Source organism: Salmo salar, chromosome 05, assembly GCF_965601325.2.
Source record: "Salmo salar chromosome 05, fSalSal1, whole genome shotgun sequence".
In the NCBI taxonomy this organism is placed as follows: Eukaryota; Metazoa; Chordata; class Actinopteri; order Salmoniformes; family Salmonidae; genus Salmo; species Salmo salar.
Window position 1 is genome coordinate 28135478 of NC_138295.1, and position 24283 is coordinate 28159760.

Sequence of the window (24283 nt, forward strand, 5' to 3'; positions counted from 1 at the left end):
GGGGGCATACAGTACTTCACTATTTTGCAACTAGGGATAAATTGCCTATGGGTGTCACGGTAACAAGTTCTCTACTTTCCCATTACCCTATCAGAGAGGAGGTTAACATTTTAATACAAGTTATTGCTGAGTCCTGACTTTTGGAGGACGACACGGTTGTTCACTTGGCTAAAGAATATTCATCTATTTGTTATCTGGGTTTACAGACTCCTATGAATGGTAAAAGTGGAGAGCAAACAAATTGCAGCAATTATGAAGGCAAGCCGTGCAGAAAACCTTTTGACATTAATGCAATTTCCTATTTTAAAAATGGAAAAGATGGGACGGCCCTAAATTAACAATAAGATGGAGAAGATGTAGACTGGGCTACAGTGGGAAATAACATATTTTATTCATGGAACAGTACGGCCTAACATTTAATTGAACTGGTGCAAAACATACTGAGCATCCGAGATGCTAGATATAGGCTACCAAAGTATGATTCAAAAACAGTGACATAGCCTACCCCTAGGCTGTGTGTCATTAAAAAAAAAAAAAACATGATTTGGGACTCAAAATAAAATAGACTTGGTTACCAGCTAGGACAAAAACAAAGGGAGTCTATAAAAATGTGCATGCTGATTTCATTTTCACTTATCTACACTTACACAACCACCCTATAGGATACATACTGTACATAGGCTACACTACATGTTCTTAGACTTCTGATAATAGTGCTTGCATTAATGGTACTAAACCGCCCTCAAGTGGAGAAGACTCTTGCCAGAAAACCATAGGCTACCTTCATCTAATGTCCATATCAATCCAGGTGGAATACATACAATTTGTCATTATACTTTTTTTGATTATATGCTTAATTTGTAACGTTACATCATTTATTATGGCCCAATTGTCCACTAAATCCATAATATCTATGAACTCAATAGGTGGCGGTATTGTCTGTGTAAAGGTGTAGGTCTAGTCTCCTGAATTGAACTCAGAGAAGAAGAAAAACGGAGACGGCTAAGAGGAAATTGAGCTAAAACGTATATATTTTAGGCTACAATGTCGTTTGTCCTTCACGTCAAATGACGGGTGTTACATTGTTTCTCATGTTCCTCCTAAACTTAGGCATACTTACTTTTCCCGATGTTGCTCGTTGTAGTGGCGTTTGGAAAACTATCAGGAAGTCCAACTGCTCTGCAGGCACTGATGTTGATTTCGAGTCGTTTAGGGAACAATTTCATCGGAATTATAAACTCCACAGCGATTGTTATCATCGGCGCAGATCTTATTTTAAGGTAGGCCTGCCGGTGTTATGGCTTTTTCGTATTTCTATTAGTTGAATGAAACTGTATTTGCCCCGGAGGTGGGGAGTTGCAGCTGTGCGCGTGCACTGTGTCAGAAGAGAGACTGACGTGTTTGCGTAGGAAGAGGGATGGATATACTGTAGGTTTATCGTTTTGAAATATGTTTGTCAAGTAACAAATAAATTAAGTGGGATGTAAAACTATTGTTCTACCTTCTGGAAATGCCTTGAGAGTTAGCCTACTGTGACATGTACAGTGACATCGTGGTCTGTTGCAGAATTCCATCAAAAGGCATGCATACCTGAACTCATTGTCAACAGACAAAGACTCAGCAAAATATGGCATTAACCAGTTCTCGGATTTATCAATACATGAATTCAGAGGTAATAATATGCACACAAAAAAACGAATGTATTTGTTTCCCAGTGATCAAAACTGATTGACTGGGTTAGTATTGATTATTAATTTGATATTTAAACCAAAGTAAACATGGAGGCTAGCCAAACACCACATTAACTGGAAGAAGATCGCTATAGCCAACTTGAACACTGAAATGTAATTGGACTTTCTCTACAGAACTGTATTTGACTGCCACAGCTGAAACAGTCCCTCCCTACTCAGGACTGAAGACAGAGGGACTGCCTGCCAAGTTTGACTGGAGGGTCAAGGCTGCAGTCGGATCAGTACAGAATCAACAAGCAGTAAGAGCTTCCTTTTCCTTAAAATATCAACATACCTGTCTTTTCAAGGTGACACACTTCCTTATTGAAGTTGACTTTGAACTCTGTCTATAGAGGTTTTCTCCTCATAGAAGTTAAAAAACTCACTTTGTATTAACTTCTATGAAGAAAAAACCTCTTGACAATCATGTATGTAGGTGTTATGTTGTGTCACCGTAACCTTGTCCCCAGGCTATTGCGAACATCTGATATGAGAGACTTATCACAGTAACTTTGCTTTTTTGTTGAACATTTCCACTACAGTCAGTAGATGGCAGTGGAGAACCATTTTATAGTCTTACTATCCATCTTTTGACACGTGGACATTGTTATCATAATAAGAAATCTTCATACTGCATAAATTCCACACATCCCACATCAAATCACATATTGCTGACATATTATCTCTATTTGTTATAAAGTATATTAACAATTTATTTGGATATTTAGATTTTCATGTTAATGTCTCCTATAATGTTAAATGCCGATGCTTGAATGCCCAGTATCTCTCATTGCAGTGTGGAGGTTGCTGGGCGTTCAGTGTTGTGGGCGCCATAGAGTCAGTCTATGCCAAATCAGGCCAGCCATTTAAACAGCTCAGTGTGCAACAAGTCATTGACTGTTCCTACAAGAACCAGGGCTGCAATGGAGGCTCCATTACCAGGGCCTTGAGCTGGCTGAAACAGGTCCAGATAGGTTTTTCTGAGGCCTTTTAAGCATTTCCTGTAATACCAAATGTTTGTCATTGATTATTTATAAGTGATGGTGATTTCCACTTTTAGACTACTACTGTATACCTTTTAATCAACAAGATATTCAACATTAAATTATTTTTACATGTAGCATACACATGCATTGAATGTGCTTCTCCCTGTCCTTTTCTTTCAGACTAGGGTTAAGTTGGTGAAACAGTCAGAATACCCATATAAGGCCGAGACTGGAATTTGCCATTTATTTTCTCAGTCACATGATGGTGTTTTGGTGAAGGACTTTGCTGCCCATGATTACAGGTATAAGAGTGTCAACACCTTTTTTATGTTGAGTCATATATGACTGTGACTTGGCATATAGCACAGTCGTATAGTTGCATATAAACAAGACCGTCTGTACAAGTTAAGCACAAATACCCCAATGTTCTTTCAGGAAATGTTTCACGATAGAGCAGGGACTCTTTTACAGTATATTCCCAAGTTCAGGGAGGCAGTTAGCCCAGCGGTTAAGAGCGTTGGGCCAGTAACCGAAAGGTCGCTGGTTCTAATCCCCAAGCCGACTAGGTGAAAAATCTGTCTGTGCCCTTGAGCAAGGCACTTAACCCTAATTGCTCCTGTAAGTCGCTCTGGATGAGAGTGTTCCATGAATAGCTAAAATGTAAAAAATGTAGTGAGGGTGCAATGCTAGCAGCAGTAGTATGTTTTCATTAAGTACTGCACCAAAGGTTCAAAGGTGGTTGCGATTCAGATGCAATATCACTGTTTACCAGACAAACATGCTGTGGACAGAGACGGGTCATTAACACCGAGGTTCCTGCCGCTGTGTCCCCGACGCTCATATCCTGTTGTATATTCAGACATGTACTAACTTATTCCTGTGGTTAAGGTGCATTGTGGGTGAAATCACTGCTGACTCAAAACAATGTGATGTTTATGGTCACTGAATAGGGACATTCTTATTTACACAGGTACACTGCTGAAGGTATTTCACTGTGCTGTTATTGGTCCATGCATCTTTTAACTTGGTGAACCTCTTTAACCTGGGTTCGGACTAGCTTTTTTTGTTACTCCTCTTTAGTTTTGTTTCTGTGTTCCGGAACTCCAATTTGAGCAGCAGCAGCTGAAAAATGAGCTCCTACAAATATTGAAATTTACATGGTTTTTAGAGTGAAGTACATTGGAAAAAAGCAAAAGAAAACTGCAAGACTGAATAGGAGAAAAAACAAGCAACAAACAAAGAAGATAGGCTTTTGAAAAATAACAATTTTTCATAAAATTGTAGTTATCTTAGCTAGCTGAATTGTTTACCAGTTGCTAAGCAGTTGCTAGGGACTCTTTTGGAAGAAGCTAGCTAGCTAACGAAGAACAACAAAGAATATCTAGTTAACAGAAGAAAAGAAAGAGAAAATCAGGACAGAAGAAAAAGGATATCAAAGTGAAACAGTTCTCTAAAGACACAGGAGACAATAATACAAGAAACAACACTTCTGTAGCTTGTCAACTATGTGTCTGTCTATCCCTGTTCTCTCCTCTCTGCACAGGCCATACAAACGCTTCACACCGCGTGGCCGCTGCCACTCCAACCTGGTGGTCCCAGCGCGCACGACCCACGTGGAGTTCCAGGTCTCCGGCAGCCTCTGGAACTGCCGGTCTGCAGCCAACAAGGCTGAGTTCATCTCAGCCTATGCTACCCTCCAGTCCCTAGACTTCCTGGCGCTGACGGAAACATGGATTACCACAGATAACACTGCTACTCCTACTGCTCTCTCTTCGTCTGCCCACGTGTTCTCGCATACCCCTAGAGCATCGAGCCAGCGGGGTGGTGGCACTGGAATCCTCATCTCTCCCAAGTGGACATTCTCTCTTTCTCCCCTGACCCATCTGTCTATCTCCTCATTTGAATTCCATGCTGTCACAGTTACCAGCCCTTTCAAGCTTAACATCCTTATCATTTATCGCCCTCCAGGTTCCCTTGGAGAGTTCATCAATGAGCTTGACGCCTTGATAAGTTCCTTTCCTGAGGATGGCTCACCTCTCACAGTTCTGGGTGACTTTAACCTCCCCACGTCTACCTTTGACTCATTCCTCTCTGCCTCCTTCTTTCCACTCCTCTCCTCTTTTGACCTCACCCTCTCACCTTCCCCCCCTACTCACAAGGCAGGCAATACGCTTGACCTCATCTTTACTAGATGCTGTTCTTCCACTAATCTCATTGCAACTCCCCTCCAATTTTCCGACCACTACCTTGTATCCTTTTCCCTCTCGCTCTCATCCAACACTTCTCACTCTGCCCCTACTCGGATGGTATTGCGCCGTCCCAACCTTCGCTCTCTCTCTCCCGCTACTCTCTCCTCTTCCATCCTATCATCTCTTCCCTCTGCTCAAACCTTCTCCAACCTATCTCCTGATTCTGCCTCCTCAACCCTCCTCTCCTCCCTTTCTGCATCCTTTGATTTTCTCTGTCCCCTATCCTCCAGGCCGGCTCGGTCCTCCCCTCCTGCTCCGTGGCTCGACGACTCACTACGAGCTCACAGAACAGGGCTCCGGGCAGCCGAGCGGAAATGGAGGAAAACTCGCCTCCCTGCGGACCTGGCATCCTTTCACTCACTCCTCTCTACATTCTCCTCTTCTGTCTCTGCTGCTAAAGCCACTTTCTACCACTCTAAATTCCAAGCATCTGCCTCTAACCCTAGGAAGCTCTTTGCTACCTTCTCCTCCCTCCTGAATCCTCCTCCCCCTCCCCCCCCTCCTCCCTCTCTGCGGATGACTTCGTCAACCATTTTGAAAAGAAGGTTGACGATATCCGATCCTCGTTTGCTAAGTCAAACGACACCGCTGGTCCTGCTCACACTGCCCTACCCTGTGCTTTGACCTCTTTCTCCCCTCTCTCTCCAGATGAAATCTCGCGTCTTGTGACGGCCGGCCGCCCAACAACCTGCCCACTTGACCCTATCCCCTCCTCTCTTCTCCAGACCATTTCCGGAGACCTTCTCCCCTTCCTCACCTCGCTCATCAACTCATCCTTGACCGCTGGCTACGTCCCTTCCGTCTTCAAGAGAGCGAGAGTTGCACCCCTTCTGAAAAAACCTACACTCGATCCCTCCGATGTCAACAACTACAGACCAGTATCCCTTCTTTCTTTTCTCTCCAAAACTCTTGAACGTGCCGTCCTTGGCCAGCTCTCCTGCTATCTCTCTCAGAATGACCTTCTTGATCCTAATCAGTCAGGTTTCAAGACTGGGCATTCAACTGAGACTGCTCTTCTCTGTGTCACGGAGGCTCTCCGCACTGCTAAAGCTAACTCTCTCTCCTCTGCTCTCATACTTCTAGACCTATCTGCTGCCTTTGATACTGTGAACCATCAGATCCTCCTCTCCACCCTCTCCGAGTTGGGCATCTCCGGCGCGGCCCACGCTTGGATTGCGTCCTACCTGACAGGTCGCTCCTACCAGGTGGCGTGGCGAGAATCTGTCTCCGCACCATGCGCTCTCACCACTGGTGTCCCCCAGGGCTCTGTTCTAGGCCCTCTCCTATTCTCGCTATACACCAAGTCACTTGGCTCTGTAATATCCTCACATGGTCTCTCCTATCATTGCTATGCAGACGACACACAATTAATCTTCTCCTTTCCCCCTTCTGATAACCAGGCGGCGAATCGCATCTCTGCATGTCTGTCAGACATATCAGTGTGGATGACGGATCACCAGCTCAAGCTGAACCTCGGCAAGACGGAGCTGCTCTTCCTCCCGGGGAAGGACTGCCCGTTCCATGATCTCGCCATCACGGTTGACAACTCCCTTGTGTCCTCCTCCCAGAGTGCTAAGAAACTTGGCGTGATCCTGGACAACACCCTGTCGTTCTCCACTAACATCAAGGCGGTGACCCGATCCTGTAGGTTCATGCTCTACAACATTCGCAGAGTACGACCCTGCCTCACACAGGAAGCGGCGCAGGTCCTAATCCAGGCACTTGTCATCTCCCGTCTGGATTACTGCAACTCGCTGTTGGCTGGGCTCCCTGCCTGTGCCATTAAACCCCTACAACTCATCCAGAACGCCGCAGCCCGTCTGGTGTTCAACCTTCCCAAGTTCTCTCACGTCACCCCGCTCCTCCGCTCTCTCCACTGGCTTCCAGTTGAAGCTCGCATCCGCTACAAGACCATGGTGATTGCCTACGGAGCTGTGAAGGGAACGGCACCTCCATACCTTCAGGCTCTGATCAGGCCCTACACCCAAACAAGGGCACTGCGTTCATCCACCACTGGCCTGCTGGCCCCCCTACCTCTGAGGAAGCACAGTTCCCGCTCAGCCCAGTCAAAACTGTTCGCTGCTCTGGCACCCCAATGGTGGAACAAGCTCCCTCACGACGCCAGGACAGCGGAGTCAATCACCACCTTCCGGAGACACCTGAAACCCCACCTCTTTAAGGAATACCTAGGATAGGATAAAGTAATCCTTCTAACCCCCCCCCCCCCCCCCCCCCCCCCTTAAAATATTTAGATGCACTATTGTAAAGTGGTTGTTCCACTGGATATCATAAGGTGAATGCACCATTTTGTAAGTCGCTCTGGATAAGAGCGTCTGCTAAATGACTTAAATGTAAATGTAAATGTTTTTACAGCTATCTTAATGGTTTTCTAGCTTAGCGTTGCTCCCTTCTCCCTCATACTTTCCCGACCAGGAAGAACTCTGAGCCCTGGTTAAAGGTGTTTGTAGTAGTCTGGTTATGTGGTCAGAAAAAATGGTCCAAGCTCAAGATAGTGTTTTGATCCCTGATTAACCTACTACTGTATGGGCATAGTAATGACGCATTAACGAGGCTAAGTGGTTTAATGCTTCAACAGTCACAGGTTTTGTCTCATTTTGGCTGGGATTCAATCCGATCGCGCTTAGTCCACAATGGACATTTCAAAGGCAATATTCCTCTGTTTGCAGAGACCACATTCACAGTAAACACTGCACGTCTGCTCAATAGGAAATTTCCTTTTATATGGTGCATTGTCCAAATCCACCATCTGATTGAATCCTGACTGGTCTCTTTTTAACCCAGATGTCTACCACAAATCAACAAATGGTTTTGAAATTACATTTGGACAATTCATTCAATTAAACATCAACCAAAAGTGGATGTTGATCTGATATCTTTGCCCGGTGGGGTGCCTGTGATGTTTTCTCTAGTGGGCATGAGGAGGCTATGATGGGCAGGTTGGTGGAGTGGGGACCCTTGGCTGTGACTGTGGATGCCATCAGTTGGCAGGACTATCTGGGTGGCATCATGCAGCACCACTGCTCCTGCCACCATGCCAACCATGCTGTGCTGGTCACTGGTTACGACACCACAGGTATTCCATTTACTCACTAAATATGCATTCAACTGGGTGCCCACACATACTCAGACACACACAGACAGACAGACACACACACACACACAAATAAGCAAAGAAAAATACACACAAGACGCACACAAACAACACACACACAAAGTTTGTAGTTGATGTGAATTCTGTCATTATTTTTTACATTTTATTACTACGTTTTGATATGATGCCAGTTTCATATGCATGGAATACAGCAGTGTCCATACTGTGTGACTGAACATTCTAAACATTGTACCCTCTGTTTCAGGTGACGTGCCATACTGGATAGTACAAAACTCATGGGGAACGTCATGGGGTAACGAAGGTTATGTTTATATTAAAATGGGAGGCAATGTTTGTGGTGAGTTTGAACTTGTTTACATCTACAGTATACTGTTTACACTGCCTGATGCAACATTGTCCCGGAATTTGTTTGGTGATACCTGTTGCCTAAGCATAATGTCAATTCAATGTTTTATATTCTGAGCGCTTTTCATTTAAAGGTCCAATGCAGCTCTTTTTATCTCAGTATCAAATCATTTCTGGGGAACGATTAACTACCTTACTGTAATTGTTTCCAATTAAAATTGTCAAAAATAATCAAAAATAGCTGCTTAGCAATGAGCAATTTCTCAGGGACACACTCGTTTCACACCACTTCGATGATAAATGATTTTTGTAGCAGTTTAGGTTGAGCATTTAAGCTAACCCTTTTCCTAACCTTACCATAATTCTCCTAACTGGCTCCGAAAAATTCTCCTAACCTGCTACGGAAAATTATCTTTGGTATTGAAGTGGCATGAAAAGAGTGTTTCACCAATTTCTCAAACAAGAATTTTGTCTGAGAAGTGTCTGGTATTTTAATTTTTTTAACCTTTATTTAACTAGGCAAGTCAGTTAAGAACAAATTGGCCTGTGGTCTCAGTGGGGACGGGAACACTGAAAATGAGCTGTTGTTGGCGGAGCAGTTTGGAACTCTTTCTTATTGGTCTAACTCATTTAATGCCCAGTTATGTCACCAGGCAGGGCAAACTCCATCCCACCAAAACAGGCTGAAATATCAGTCTGTCTTTTCAAACAGCTCTTTCACTAAAAGGACATTATCATAATTTTCACAATTTCCCAGTATTATTCCAATCTCATAGTGTGACATTTATATAGATATGGATGTACACTACCGTTCAAAAGTTTGGGGTCACTTAGAAATGTCCTTGGTTTTGAAAGAAAAACTCATCTTTGTCCATTTAAAATAACATCAAATTGATCAGAATATCCGTGTAGACATTGTTAATGTTGTAAATGACTATTGTTGCTGGAAACGGCAGATTTTTTTTTTTAATGGAATGTCTACATAGGTGTATAGAGGCCCATTATCAGCAACCATCACTCCTGTGTTCCAATGGCACAGTGTTAGCTAATCCAAGTTTATAATTTTAAAAGGCTAGTTGATCATTAGAAAACCCTTTTGCAATTGTTAGCACAGCTGAAAACTGTTGTGCTGATTTAAAGAAGCAATAAAACTGGCCTTCTTTAGACTAGTTGAGTATTTTTGAGCATCAGCATTTGTGGGTTCGATTACAGGCTCAAAATGGCCAGAAACAAAGAACTTTCTTCTGAAATTTGTCAGTCTATTCTTGTTCTGAGAAATGAAGGCTATTCCATGTGAGAAATTGCCAAGAAACTGAAGATCTCGTACAACGCTGTGTACTCCTCCTTTCACAGAACAGCACAAACTGTCTCTAACCAGAATAGAAAGGAGTGGGAGGCCCCGGTGCACAACTGAGTAAGAGGACAAGTACATTAGTGTCTAGTATGAGAAACAGACGCCTCACAAGTCCTCAACTGGCAACTTCATTAAATAGTACCCGCAAAACACCAGTCTCAATGTCAACAGTGAAGAGGCAACTCTGGGATGCTGGCCAAATTTGAGATTTTTGGTTCCAACCGCTGTGTCTTTGTGAGATGCAGAGTAGGTGAACGGATGATCTCCGCATGTGTGGCTCCCACTGTGAAGCATGGAGGGGGAGGTGTGGGGATGCTTTGCTGGTGACACTGTTTGTGATTTATTTACAATTCAATGCCCACTTAACCAGCATGGCTACCACAGCATTTTGCAGCGATGCGCCATCCTATCTTGTTTGCGCTTAGTGGGACTATCATTTGTTTTTCAACAGGACAATGACCCAACACACCTCAAGGCTATATATATTACCAGTCAAAAGTTTGGACACACCTAGTCATTCAAGGGTTTTTCTTTATTTTTTACTATTTTCTACATTGTAGAATAATAATGAAGATATCAAAACTATGAAATAACACATATGGAGTCATGTATTAACCAAAAAGAGTTTTAAACAAATCAAAATATATTTTAGATTATTCAAAGCAGGCACCCTTTGCCTTGATGACAGGTCACAAGGTGATGATTTAACACGTTACCTCCTGCATGACTGGCAGGGATTGAGCCACAGTCTCCTTCACACTGTAGACATTGTGATGGGCTCATCTTAATCAGTCCTTCTTTATTGGAGGAATTCGTTTTCATAAGCAGTGAGTGACTATCAATGATTTGCTGTGGAAATGCCTTGTCAATCATTTTAAAGTTATAGCTCCATGTCAAATCTCCCCATTCCTGTCCTTTCTGTAGGTATTGCCGACTCTGTGACTGCTGTCTTCCTGTGACTGTGTGAGCCATGGTGACGTTGATGTTTTTTCTAAAGGGATTCATTCATTGGTTCAGTACTGCCAAATTCTCAATCAACTCTAGAAGGAATTATTTTCAAGACGATTCCCATGGAGGTCAAAGTCATTTTCAGGGAACCTTTTCAATACTATATGTTTATTGAGACCGATACATTTTATATTCTTCTGATACAATAAAATATATTTCTTTGCAGTCCTGTGCTCATTTTATATGTTGAACAAAGTCTACAGGTCATTTCTCTGACATCACATAAAAACACTCAATGCACCAATATCGAAGTACTGTACAAAAACATATTACTCTAAAAAAGATGACTTCTTTAGGGTACACATTCAGAATAACCCAAAGTGCATGGGTCGGTTCATGATTATCATTCATTAGGCTATGTACATAGATCAAATTCTTTCTTACTTTAAATACAGCACAATATTATATAAACAATATACTTTATAAACACTAAATAATTATATAAACAATATATACATGCAGTCAGTTTGTGGTTAGGATGATATACTATGTTACTTGTCCCATTATAAATAAATTATATTTTATATATATTATATAATGCTCCCTGGGTCTAGTGTGTCTTCATAGTTTAAAGAGTCTCCCTTTCGTTGTCACCTTTTCTCCATCTGAACTGACCACTTTCGACAGTTAACAGGTTCTAGTCTGAATCCTCACTACTGCAGTAGGAGCTGTCACAGTACTCTGCAGTGAACAGAAACGTGTGCTCATTGGGGTCCAGCTTGGGCACCCAGTGTCGAGGTATCAAAAATGTGGCCAGGTTGAAGAGATCCACAAAGACTTTGTAGCGATCACTGTGTGAGAGAGAACGAACACCTACTTAGCTCCTTGAAGGGGTATAAGAGCATGTGCTTGACAGTAACCCTGGATTGCTTTGGATCTGGTTTATTTCAATAGCTAATCATATATGACATACCTGACAGTAGAGCGCAGGTAGTGGTAGCCAGAGGAGCCTCCAGTGCCTGCTTTGCTACCAATCATTCTGTGCACCATGCACACATGGTTGTCTGAGACACAGGAGGAATATTACACTTGTTATTTCAAGTCTTCCAGATCAATGATACTCTAGACAGTTGAAAGCATGTTATCTAGTGCGAAATACAAATGGTGTAAGGGACACCTGTAGACACCTGTAACTGTTCTTTACATACAATATGTCTTTGGATGTAACTTACATCTCCATTTTGTCATGAGGGTATCAATGTCCATCAGGTTGGACAGGAGTTGGAAGGGAACCTGGAACCTGGGCTCCTCCCTAAAAATATCAGAACAATCCACAATGTAATAATGGCGTCTCAAATGGTGACCAACATAAGCCTGCCTAAACTGTAAGGAACCCTCCTTACCTGTAGAAGTAAATCATCAGAGCTCCTTGGAGAGCCTTGTAGGAGATCCGTCTCTCACCTGGCCAAACAACAGGATGGTTTCTTAGACCTGGGATCTGTAGTTTTCAACTAATTATGGGTAGTGAATTGTTGAGGCAGTTGGTGTTAGATGCTCAGCCTGGATGCAGGTACTCACCTTTGCTCAAAAGATGCTCATGTCTTTTGATGTCAAACAGAGAAGTGAAGAGCTCTTTTTGCTTCGTCAGCTCTTCCATCATCTCCTCCTTCTCCTCAGAGTCTGGCATTTTCTGCCAAAAGGACAAATACGATCATAGTTTTTGATCAGATTATTTTATATTTATGTAACCTTATAAGTAATGTTGTGGCAAGTTTTTGGTACTTGATTATTTTAAAACAGCCCATACCACGATTTTCTTTTTCTCAAGACACAATCCTTCAAAGATGTTGGCTTCCAGTTTTTTCCAAAAGTTGAATCCATTGCCTTCAAGACCTGGGGTCCTTTCCAGCCATTTCTGAATAGAACAACAAACAGTATTACTCAATACTAATATGATATCAAGTATTCAAACAGTATCTCTTTTCATACTTTTCAGTCATTTTTCTTTAGTTCTTCTCACACACCTCTACCAATTTCAGCAGACAAGGCTCCTTCTCAGAACTGAGCAGCATCTCACTCTCATGTCCTTTGAAGTTGTCCCTGTAGTGACGCCTGTTGTAGGGGACCCTCAGGTTGTCAGGGACCCCAATCTTGTTCTCCAACAGACGGAATTGGAGACTTTGGAACCCGGAGGCAGGGGACAGGTACTCTCTACAACACACACGAGTAATGAGTGTTACAATTGTAAAGAGGGTATCATTTTATGAGGTTAAAGGTTTACAAAGATTTATATAAGCTAAAGGTTCTCCATGGGTTAACTATGGGGCTTACCTGAAGTCATAGAAGTCCAAGGCGGTCATTGTCTCGAGCACAGAGAACTGGTCGACCAGCAGCCTGAAGATCATAACGATCCTATGTATGCGGGTGTTGACCTTCAGCATGTTGCGTTCATCACGAACCTGGTGAAGCATGACCATTTTAAAGATGAGCTCTATAACTTTTTGGCTTCTAGGAGTGCTGCAATTGGACCGTATTGGACAGAAAGAAGCACACCGCTTAACACCCACGAAAAAAGGTTTAGGTCATTGACATTGTTTATATTTTGTGGTTTAATGAGTTAAAACATTGACTCGTATTGTATTTTAATCATTTACGAACTATATGTTCAGTTCAAGCCACAACTTGATGTACACAATATCAACTTTAATTTCTAGAATGTACCTTTAATTTAGAAAAAACAAACACATTGCTCGGATTGAAATGTTTGTCAGGGTACTCTTGCTTTCTGAGGTACTTACATGTCCACTGATGAAAATCTCTCGCACTGAATCCAGTTCCCAAAGAATCTGCTTGAACCAGAGTTCATATGCTGAAATAAAATAATAAAAATTATATTAATCATAATGTCCTACCTTTGCAATTAAATTAAATTGGTCATTTGTTGATGGAAAGTTGGTAGTGAATTGCTATTCAAGTCTTCCAGGATTAGGTGCAACCACAATGAAAAGGTTAGATTAATTTATTGAATTGACTGGATTTCAAATGGAACCTAAGGGCATGCATGCATACTATGATTACAATTCCTCTATTGATTCTCAAATCTTGATGATATTTGACCACAAACATACTTCACCTTGGTGGGTGACAATGAAAAGATGTTCATCGTGGATCTTGTTCCCTTTCAGTTCACTCTGAAGAACTTGGGCCGTCACAACCTTGTCAAGCTATAATGGAACAAAACAAATAACATTTAGTACTACAGCTAACACAAATTAAAATTGTACTTCCATTCCACCCCTTATGTTAGCCTATAAGGGCTGGAGTATATATTCCATCTGCAGAAGACAAAGATACTATGTCAGAAACCTTGTAGAAGATTAAGTTAGATGAAGATAGAGAACGCTTTACCTGAAGGTAGTCACCATAAATGATGCCACCTTTGCTGGCCTCGTTAATTCCTTTTTGAGAGTCATCTGCCTCCTCCTCATTCAGATGCAGCTTGCTCTTGAATAACCTGGGGAATGAAAATACACATGTATTGGCATTGATTAGCTGTCATACAAATCATAATAATGATAAAGATAATTTATTTAGCATTCAGCTCAATTATATGATGTCTTTGAAATGTCACAAACATATGACTAAAAAAAGAATTTGAAATGCAATAATGATTGCATACAAGTACTTTTTCTCGAAGTATGGACATCCACCACTCATTGTTATCCAAATGATCCAAAATGAAAGTAAAGATTTGATCCTCCTCCGTTGGTTTAATAAAACTATCTCTATGAAAATCCAGGTATTTAAGGGTTCTACACCACGTCACCACTACACCACGTCACCACGTCATGTTATTGGCATATTTCAACATCCAGCACACCTCCTTTTGCGCCATCCAAATGGGGGGGGGGGGCTTTAATATTGCATATAATTGTGGCTTCTATCAATGTAATTGAATCAGCTTTAATATTGCATAAAGATTGTGGCTTCCATCAATGCAATTGTCTGCACCATTTCCATTTTTTTTGGTAAATATCTAAAATATCGATATTTTTAAAATATATTTTCCTTTATTATTTTCCCCTAACCCTACCACCCCTCCCCTAATTGGAGTAAACTAATGGACAACAACACATAGGCTTCTACTTCGAGCTTATACATGCTATATACATTTTACGGACATAATATATTTTACAATAGTTATCTTCTGTTTGTTTTTAGCCCCAACCTTCAGCTACCTGCCACCCCTCCCATCTATCACTGAACACCATCCAGTTTAGACTTCTATTTACCATATATTTATCAACTGTGCTGTTTCACAAAAGTTCTGAACCTATCTACATTTTACAGACACAGTATATTTTACATTAGTTATCTTGTTATTTTTAGCCCCAACCGTTCTTGTTTACCTTCTCGTAGGTAAAAAAAAAGGTAAAAACATCTTAGCAATCTATGTTTGCAATCAACCAAAACATACTTCTATCATCAGATGTGTAATGTACAGTTCATAACATGTAACCCTTACTCAAAGAGCTGGTATTCAACCATCACATTGTTTTATCTTAGCATCATGTTACTTGAAAATGTGTATCTTCCTTAGCTTATTCATTTGAGTTTAAGTTAAAAAAAAACATTAAGGTCATCAGAGGCCTTGTTATTATCCCAAAGTGTATCTTATAGAATTATCTATTGGACTAAGTTCAGTAGCCATATCATATCAATTTGAGATCTTTTTCACCTGTGAAATGTCTTTCTGCAGTATTACTCAATAGTTTTTTGTATATTGTACATTGTATTTATTGCATTTATTTATGTTTTTATGCATGTACAGTCAATATTGTCTCTTGCAAACTACATCTTATGTCACCTTTATTTATTACAGCTCAAGTATATCCAAACTAACCCTGAGATTTAGTACCCTCACTCTATTGAACTGCCAAGTGGTCAACAATAACTGGATCTGAGATGTAGTACCCCCACTCTATTGAACTGCCAAGTTGTCAACAATAACTATATCTGAGTTGTAGTACCCCCACTCTATTGAATTGTCAAGTTGTCATCAAGTGAATTATATAATTTCTCAAATCTTCTTTCTGGTGCAAACATGAGTTGGATAACAAAAAAAGGCATTTGTAATACCGTCCAATGTTGTTATGTAATGTTGTTTATCTCTTGTCCCATCCTCGATATTGACCTGATAGATCAGCTTTAATATTGCAGATAGATTGTGGCTTCCATCAATGTAATTGTCTGCATAATTTCCAATCCTCCATATATTTTATTGTAAATATATAAAATATAGATATTTTTTTAAATATATTTTCCTTTATTATTTTCCCCTAAACCTACCACCCCTCCCCTTAATTGGAGTAAACTAATGGACAACAACACTTAGGCTTCTACTTCCAGCTTAGACATACTATATAAAAAAAAGCATTTGTAATGCTGTCCAATGTTGTTATGTAATGTTGTTTATCTCTTGTCCCATCCCCGATAGTGATAAAACAAAATTAAACGTATTTGAGCATACAGATCTAGGATCTTAATTTGACCAATATTATCACTGCAAAAATAATCCTGCAGCAACAGGATTTGAACGTTTATTACATAATGTTGCTTGATCGGTGGTTAGGCTATTATCCTAGGCTACATCAAAAGTGCAATACTGTTAATATAACCATGTGTTAGTGTGGTTTTACAGTGAATTTATGTAAATCACAAAGCTCATCTGCATTTCTCAGCAACAAAAGAGTGATCAAATTAAGATCCTGTAAACTGTAACTGCGGTCATAGGCTACCAGGGAATCAGTCTTTCAATATTTGTATTTCAGTTAATGTGTAATCTTTGCCATAGAAATGCTATGACTTGCTGTAATTTCGTCATTTATATGTATTTTGTTTTCTGGGAACCTTGTTGACACAACCTTGACATAGCTTTACCTTTGATCTACTCTTCTGGGCAGTCCATATTGTATTTTGAAGCACAGAGGCTATTGGTGGTCCCTAAACATTCAGCACTGCTGCTTTTTTTATAGATGAGAAATGGATAAACCACATCAGTCACACTACAAAACGTGTCTGTAATTACCTATTAGTATGTACATAATAGTTACATAGGAAAAGTGGAATTACTGTGTAGGTACAGGTGTACTTACAACAACCTGTTTGCAGAATGCACGATTTCAAGGATTTTGCAAATAAACTCAGATAACTGAGTAATAAACCAATTCATTAGTGAGAGGAAGTTTAGCCACAATCTATTTGAGTTTGTTTACAAATATTATGTTACAAATATGTTATTATTGTAATTATGTTACAAATAATATGTTACACAACTCACAAATCGAAGTCAGTATACCAGTTGCAAGTGTAGCCATGTGTACCTAGACTATAATTCCACTCTACCTGCCTATGTGACTCCATATAAATAAATAATGATAGGTATAACAAACTCTTATTGTAAAGACCTGTATGTGCTGGCCTTACTATTTGCTTTGTCCGTCCAGACCCCCTGGTGTAAAACGAGCTGAGTCCCATGTTATGGGGACATTGTGCCAACAACATCAAAACCTCCTCACCAGACACTGAAGTCAGGAAGACTTTGAGTTTGGTATCAGCCAGGAAGGCTACTTATTATATTCTTACATCTGCTTTCTACTCGCTATAGCCTCTAGGAGTAAACAAAGTATGAAAGTACAGCCTTGTCTTTAAGGTGACCATGGCCTTTTTCCACTCTTCCTAACAAATATGGATCATGATACAATATTAGGTAATCATACTACCTAATTAACATTTGTATAACATAAGGTAATTCATTTACAAATCCATCTCTGTCACATCCCAACAGAACTTGGTGACAATCATACGTAGCTCTTCATAGAACAGTTATCCCATTTCCAGCACGCCACAAGTCATGCACTCAAGTCGCTTTAAATCTCCCAGAGATCATTAGCTATCGATCAATATCGCTCCTGTTTTTCACCAAGTCTTTTTGTAGAACCCCTTTGAGCCAAGTCCCAAAAGCCTTTTGTGGCTCTCCTCAGAAGATCAGAGACATGATAACAAGCAACTATTTCTGGTTGGGGACACAGTACCAACCTGCACTGATTCTGCATGCTGCAGAGAGCTAGAGTACACACAAAGCAGCCACAGCTTTTGTTCTTGTCTTAGCTGGTATACACCGAGCACAGAGATGAGCCATATGGAGGACATGCTAGATGCTTGAAACAGTGACCCAGACACTCTCGATTGATCGCCAAGCCTTTTCAAAGGCCAGACAGTCATCAAGGCCGGTTGTATTGGTTTGATTTCTCCCAGATACTTAATTGATTAGTTCATGGCAATGCTGGCCATTAACTACATGTGGTCTCTATGGTCTGAATCAGTTCAACCCTTGATAATGGGCTCTGACATGTGCTCCATCCAGACTAAGGGCTTTATTCAATCCGCATGGCAGAAGCATGATTGAAATTGAAAGAAACTTTAGTGGACTGCATTCTAGGCTCACTCTGAAATTACCGTTACATTTCGATTGCAGAATCTGTAACGCTTCAGCTTTACAGATCGGATAGAGCCCTAAATACGAAGGAAAAAATATAGTATCTGACCAAACTAGTGGTCAACCTTTAAAGCTCCAATCATTGCCTGATGTTGGAAGACTTTTTGAAACAAGGCTGTCAATCTGCCAACCTTTCAAGGGAATAGATGACTGTTTTGAGCCGAGGATCGCCAGGTTGGGGAGGCACTTTGTGACAACGGACCGGTAACTGATTGGCTCCAATCAAGCCTTTCAGATGGATGTATCATGACCGGACACCAAAAATGCCACAGATCAAATTCTCCTTACATAAATCCACTCTGGTTTAAAACAGTCTCATCTCTGTGAGGGATTTGTCAACAGCTCATAATATCTTTGAAAGTAGCTTGAAGTGGCAGACAGGCCATCTTGTACAGATATACCATCTTGATCGCAGTTCCGTAGGTTAGTGGCTACAGACTAAAACAACATCTGAGTAGACATCCCTGTACAGGACTGCAATTTACATTTAGGGGAATTTTAGGGGAAAAAAATGTTTTTCAAGTTGTCTCAATACTTTCAATATTATTTATTTCCATGTCGGTGCCTATGAATGAAAATGCCCTTGTCCGGAGCAAAGGATCCCAACTTCAAACTCTCCTAAAAAGTGTTTAAAGGCACAGTTAACTTAGCGTACAGTGAGGGAAAAAAGTATTTGATCCCCTGCTGATTTTGTACGTTTGCCCACTGACAAAGAAATGATCAGTCTATAATTTTAATGGTAGGTTTATTTGAACAGTGAGAGACAGAATAACAACAACAAAAAAATCCAGAAAAACGTATGTCAATAATGTTATAAATTGATTTGCATTTTAATGAGGGAAATAAGTATTTGACCCCCTCTCAATCAGAAAGATTTCTGGCTCCCAGGTCTCTTTTATACAGGTAACGAGCTGAGATTAGGAGCACACTCTTAAAGGGAGTGCTCCTAATCTCAGCTTGTTACCTGTATAAAAGACACCTGTCCACAGAAGCAATCAATCAATCAAATTCCAAACTCTCCACCATGGCCAAGACCAAAGAGCTCTCCAAGGATGTGAGGGACAAGATCGTAGACCTACACAAGGCTGGAATGGGCTACAAGACCATCACCAAGCAGCTTGGTGAGAAGGTGACAACAGTTGGTGCGATTATTCGCAAATGGAAGAAACACAAAAGAACTGTCCATCTCCCCCGGCCTGGGGCTCCATGCAAGATCTCACCTCGTGGAGTTGCAATGATCATGAGAACGGTGAGGAATCATCCCAGAACTACTCGGGAGGATCTTGTCAATGATCTCAAGGCAGCTGGGACCATAGTCACAAGAAAACATTTGGTAACACACTACGCCATGAAGGACTGAAATCCTGCAGGGCCCACAAGGTCCCCCTGCTCAAGAAAGCACATATACATGCCCGTCTGAAGTTTGCCGATGAACATCTGAATGATTCAGAGGACAACTGGGTGAAAGTGTTGTGGTCAGATGAGACCAAAATGGAGCTCTTTGGCATCAACTCAACTCGCTGTGTTTGGAGGAGAAGTAATGATGCCTATGACCCCAAGAACACCATCCCCACCGTCAGACATGGAGGTGGAAACATTATGCTTTGGGGGTGTTTTTCTGCTAAGGGGACAGGACAACTTCACCGCATCAAAGGGACGATGGATGAGGCCATGTACCGTCAAATCTTGGGTGAGAACCTCCTTCCCTCAGCCAGGGCATTGAAAATGGGTCGTGGATGGGTATTCCAGCATGGCAATGACCCAAAACACACGGCCAAGGCAACAAAGGAGTGGCTCAAGAAGAAGCACAGTGTGGCCTAGCCAGTCTCCAGACCTTAATCCCATAGAAAATCTGTGGAGGGAGCTGAAGGTTCGAGTTGCCAAACGTCAGCATCAAAACCTTAATGACTTGGAGAAGATCTGCAAAGAGGAGTGGGACAAAATCCCTCCTGAGATGTGTGCAAACCTGGTGGCCAACTACAAGAAACGTCTTACCTCTGTGATTGCCAACAAGGGTTTTGCCACCAAGTACTAAGTCATGTTTTGCAGAGGGGTCAAATACATATTTCCCTCATTAAAATGCTAATCAATTTATAACATTTTTGACATGCGTTTTTCTGGATTTTTTGTTGTTGTTATTCTGTCTCTCACTGTTCAAATAAACCTACCATTAAAGTTATAGACTGATCATTTCTTTGTCAGTGGGCAAACGTACAAAATCAGCAGGGGATCAAATACTTTTTTCCCTCACTGTATGTAAACTTCTGACCCACTGGAATTGTGATACAGTGAATAAGTGAAATAATCTGTCTGTAAACATTTGTTGGAAAAATTACTTGTGTCATGCACCAAGTAGATGTCCTAACCGACTTGCCAAAACTATAGTGTGTTAACAAGTTATTTGTGGAGTGGTTGAAAAACGAGTTTTAACGACTCCAACCTAAGTGTATGTAAACTTCCGACTTCAACTGTAATTAGGTTTTAGAGTCATAAAGCAACTGAGGAAAAACTCAATTCCTACTGTGTATACCACTTGAATGAAGAAATCTCACCAGCTGGATTCGGTCTATGTAGCAAAATTTGAAATTGTGTTTTTTACGTTGGTAAAAAGTAGGGACTCAGAGCTTGAAAATGGTATATCATACACTGCATTTTTGAGCAACAATGGGGAAGTAATTCTGCTTTGAAAGTTGCTAAAATTGTGAACTCACTTTTGAGAAAAGGGCCTTTGAATGTTTTGGTACCTACAGTACTAGAGAGCTCTCCTTGGTCTACACCCATTCAGAATTGTTCACACCCTCTTAAGCCAGCCCCACCCATCTCTTTAAGGATTCACATTTTAAGTCATGCTAAACAGTGAGTAGTGTAGTAAAGATTAAGACTAAAAGTGGTAGTAGCCCACCATAAGGAAAAATTCCAGGTAAACAGAAAGTGTCCAGATGTAAAGATAGCTTAATTGAAAATGACGGAAGTAAAATTAAGTAACCCAGTAAAATGCAACTTAAGTAAAAGTCTAAAGTATCAAATTCCATACTAAAGTATCAAAAGTAAATGGAATTGCTAAAATGTACTTAAATATCAAAAGTAAAAGTATAAATAATTTCAAATTCCTTAAACCAGACGGCCCGATTTAGATTTTTTTATTGACCTATAGCCAGGGGCACACTCCAACACTCAGACATAATTTACAAACTAAGCATTTGTGTTTAGTGAGTCTGTGTGGTATGTCACAAAATCATGTTATGACCATACATACTGTATCAGTATTCATTTGATATATCAATATTTTGCTAAGTCTTGCTAAGTGGATGGGTCTCTACAGAAGGTGTAAACGGTACAGCCAATGGTTGCTTGCATAACAGCAATATCAGAAATAGATAGTGAATATTTTATTTATATTGACACTATGTAGTACATGAACAATATCAACAACGATAGTGATAGATGAGTTAGTTGTATGGATACAATCAAGGGTAAAGTGGCTGAGGAGCAGGATAAAAAAAATAATAGTAGCAGCAACGAGTCATTTGATAGTCATTTGAATAGAGGCACTGCAGATAGTGCTGATGACTGGTCCAGCCGAACCACGCATGAACAAGGAAATCATTATTCAAATCAAATCAAATGTTATTAGTCACAAGCGCCGAATACAACAGGTGTAGACATTACAGTGAAATGCTTACTTAAGAGCCCCTAACTAACAATGAAGTTAAAAGAAAAAATAATAACAAAAAATATGAATAAGAATAAAGTAAAAATAAAAGTAACAAGTAATTAAAGAGCAGCAGTAAAATAACAATAGTGAGTGTACAGGGGGGTACCGGTACAGAGTCAATGTGCGAGGGCACCGGTTAGTCGAGGTAATGTAGGTAGAGTTAAAGTGACTATGCATAGATGATAACAACAGAGAGTAGCAGCGGTGTAAAGGGGGGGGGGGGGGGGGGGGGGGGGCAATGCAAATAGTCTGGGTAGCCATTTTATTAGATGTTCAGGAGTCTTATGGCTTGGGGGTAGAAGCTATTTAGAATCCTCTTGGACCTAGACTTGGCGCTCTGGTACCGCTTGCCGTGCGGTAGCATAGAGAACAGTCTATGACTAGGGTGGCTGGAGTCTTTGACAATTTTTAGGGCCTTCCTCTGACATCACCTGGTATAGAGGTCCTGGATGACAGGAAGCTTTGCCCCAGTGATGTACTGGGCTGTACGCACTACCCTTGCGGTTGGAGGCCGAGCAGTTTCCATACCAGGCAGTGATGCAACCAGTCAGGATGCTCTCGATGGTGCAGCTGTAGAACCTTTTGAGGATCTGAGGACCCATGCCAAATCTTTTCAGTCTCCTGAGGGGGAATAGGTTTTGTCGTGCCCTGTTCATGACTGTCTTGCTGTGCTTGGAAAATGTTAGTCAGTTGATGTGGACACCAACGAACTTGATGCTCTCAACCTGCTCCACTACAGCCCAGTCGATGAGAATGGGGGCGTGCTCAGTCCTCTTTTTCCTGTAGTCCACAATCCTCCTTTGTCTTGATCACGTTGAGGGAGAGGTTCTTGTTCTGACACCACACGTTCAGGTCTCTGACCTCCTCCCTATAGGCTGTCTCATTGTCACGATTCTCTAAAACAGAACCCAGAAGCAGACCAGGACAAGGTGAGTAAAATGAAAGTGAGTATTTATTGGTAGTCTTGATGTGTATATTGAGTAATCCAGGAGACGGAGCGGCAGCGGAGGTGAGTTGATGAGAGTAAATGGGTTGATCCAATGACGTCACTGTATCCACCGACGGCCAGGCAAGGGAGTTGAATGTTCCGGGAGAATGATGTTCATTGCTAACGATCCGGCAGGGAATGGATGTCAGCTCAGGGCTTAAGAAGAGGTGATGATCAGGACCAGGTGTGCAGAAGGTTGATGAGATGCAGGTGCGGGTAATCACTAGATCTCCAGCCTAACTTCGTTGCCTAGCAACCAGAGAGGGTGCGTTCAGGAACCTTAGACAACACTCCAAACAAAAAACAGTCAGCTCAGGCAGAAACAGACTCAGGAAGCGGGATTCCTGACACTCATCGTTATCGGTGATCAGGCCTACCAACTTAATGATGGTGTTGGAGTCGTGCATGGCCGTGCAGTCATGAGTGAACAGGGAGTACAGGAGGGGACTGAGCATGTACCCCTGAGAGCGTGTTTCTGTCCTGCCCTTGACTATGGTGCAGGGCATGTGATATCCATAGCCTCTCCGTCACAAAACTCCCTGATCTTCTCAAAAAGATACATTTGTCTAGCTGTGTCCAGTCCAGCTGGTGCTTGTACAGGCAGACCATCTATGGGAGGAAGGATGTCAGCGTTGCGCAGCAGCTGAAACCTGGTCCCGACTGAGTCCGAACGCTCCTTGGCAACAACAACACCAGGCTCCAGAGCATCGAAGCTGTAAAACAGGAAGGAAAAAAATTAGAAGACATTACATTCTTGCACAACATCAATTCACCTCCCAAGTTTCGATAAGAAGAATAACCTCATACAATGCAATGGAAATGACTTTCACCTGAAGTGCTGGTACTGCTTGATCTGTGGCAGCGGCCTGAAGTACGGAGTATTGGTATTTGGTATTTTATTAGGATCTGCATTAGCTGTTGCAAAAGCAGCAGCTACTCTTCCTGTGGTCCCACACAGAAACATAATACAGAATGACATAATACAGAACATCAATAGACAGGAACAGCTCAAAGACAAAACTACTTACATTTTTTTTTTAAAGGCACACGTAGCCTACATATCAATGCATACACACAAACTATCTAGGAGTCAGGTGTTGTTGCCAGCCATAGCTTTCCACCAGCACCGTACCATACTCCAGTCCAACCAGCTGTGGGATGTTGACCTCAGTCACAGTGCTGTCCCTCACAACACCAGCAATCTCAGACAAAGTGTTCACTCTGGTCTTTCTGAAGCACTGCTTGATGAGCAGTCGGGGGCAAACTTGATGTGGCCT

General features: G+C 41.4%; 2 protein-coding genes across 5 annotated transcripts; one reads left to right on the forward strand and one right to left on the reverse strand.

The window, feature by feature from the left end:
* Nucleotides 1–954: 954 nt before the first annotated feature.
* On the forward strand, nt 955–10970 carry ctso (cathepsin O). Of its 3 annotated transcripts, none has more exons than XM_014199182.3 (8): nt 960–1280; nt 1567–1672; nt 1911–1990; nt 2527–2694; nt 2897–3018; nt 7896–8059; nt 8343–8435; nt 10722–10970. In XM_014199182.3, exons 1-8 carry the CDS (start codon nt 1068–1070, stop codon nt 10754–10756), a joined length of 981 nt encoding a protein of 326 aa, XP_014054657.1. In that variant the 5' UTR covers nt 960–1067; the 3' UTR covers nt 10757–10970.
* tdo2a (tryptophan 2,3-dioxygenase a) lies at nt 10311–14519 on the reverse strand. Of its 2 annotated transcripts, none has more exons than XM_014199209.3 (12): nt 14431–14519; nt 14154–14259; nt 13879–13969; nt 13544–13614; nt 13077–13204; nt 12770–12956; nt 12553–12660; nt 12324–12435; nt 12149–12206; nt 11978–12057; nt 11719–11809; nt 10311–11596 (listed from the first exon to the last, which is right to left on the reverse strand). In XM_014199209.3, the coding sequence occupies exons 1-12, from the start codon at nt 14460–14462 to the stop codon at nt 11443–11445; spliced, it is 1218 nt and encodes a 405-aa protein (XP_014054684.1). In that variant the 5' UTR covers nt 14463–14519; the 3' UTR covers nt 10311–11442. The 2 variants fall into 2 exon arrangements, with proteins under 2 accessions (XP_014054684.1, XP_014054683.1); XM_014199208.3 differs by having other exon boundaries at nt 14425–14508.
* Between the last annotated feature and the right edge of the window lie 9764 nt (nt 14520–24283).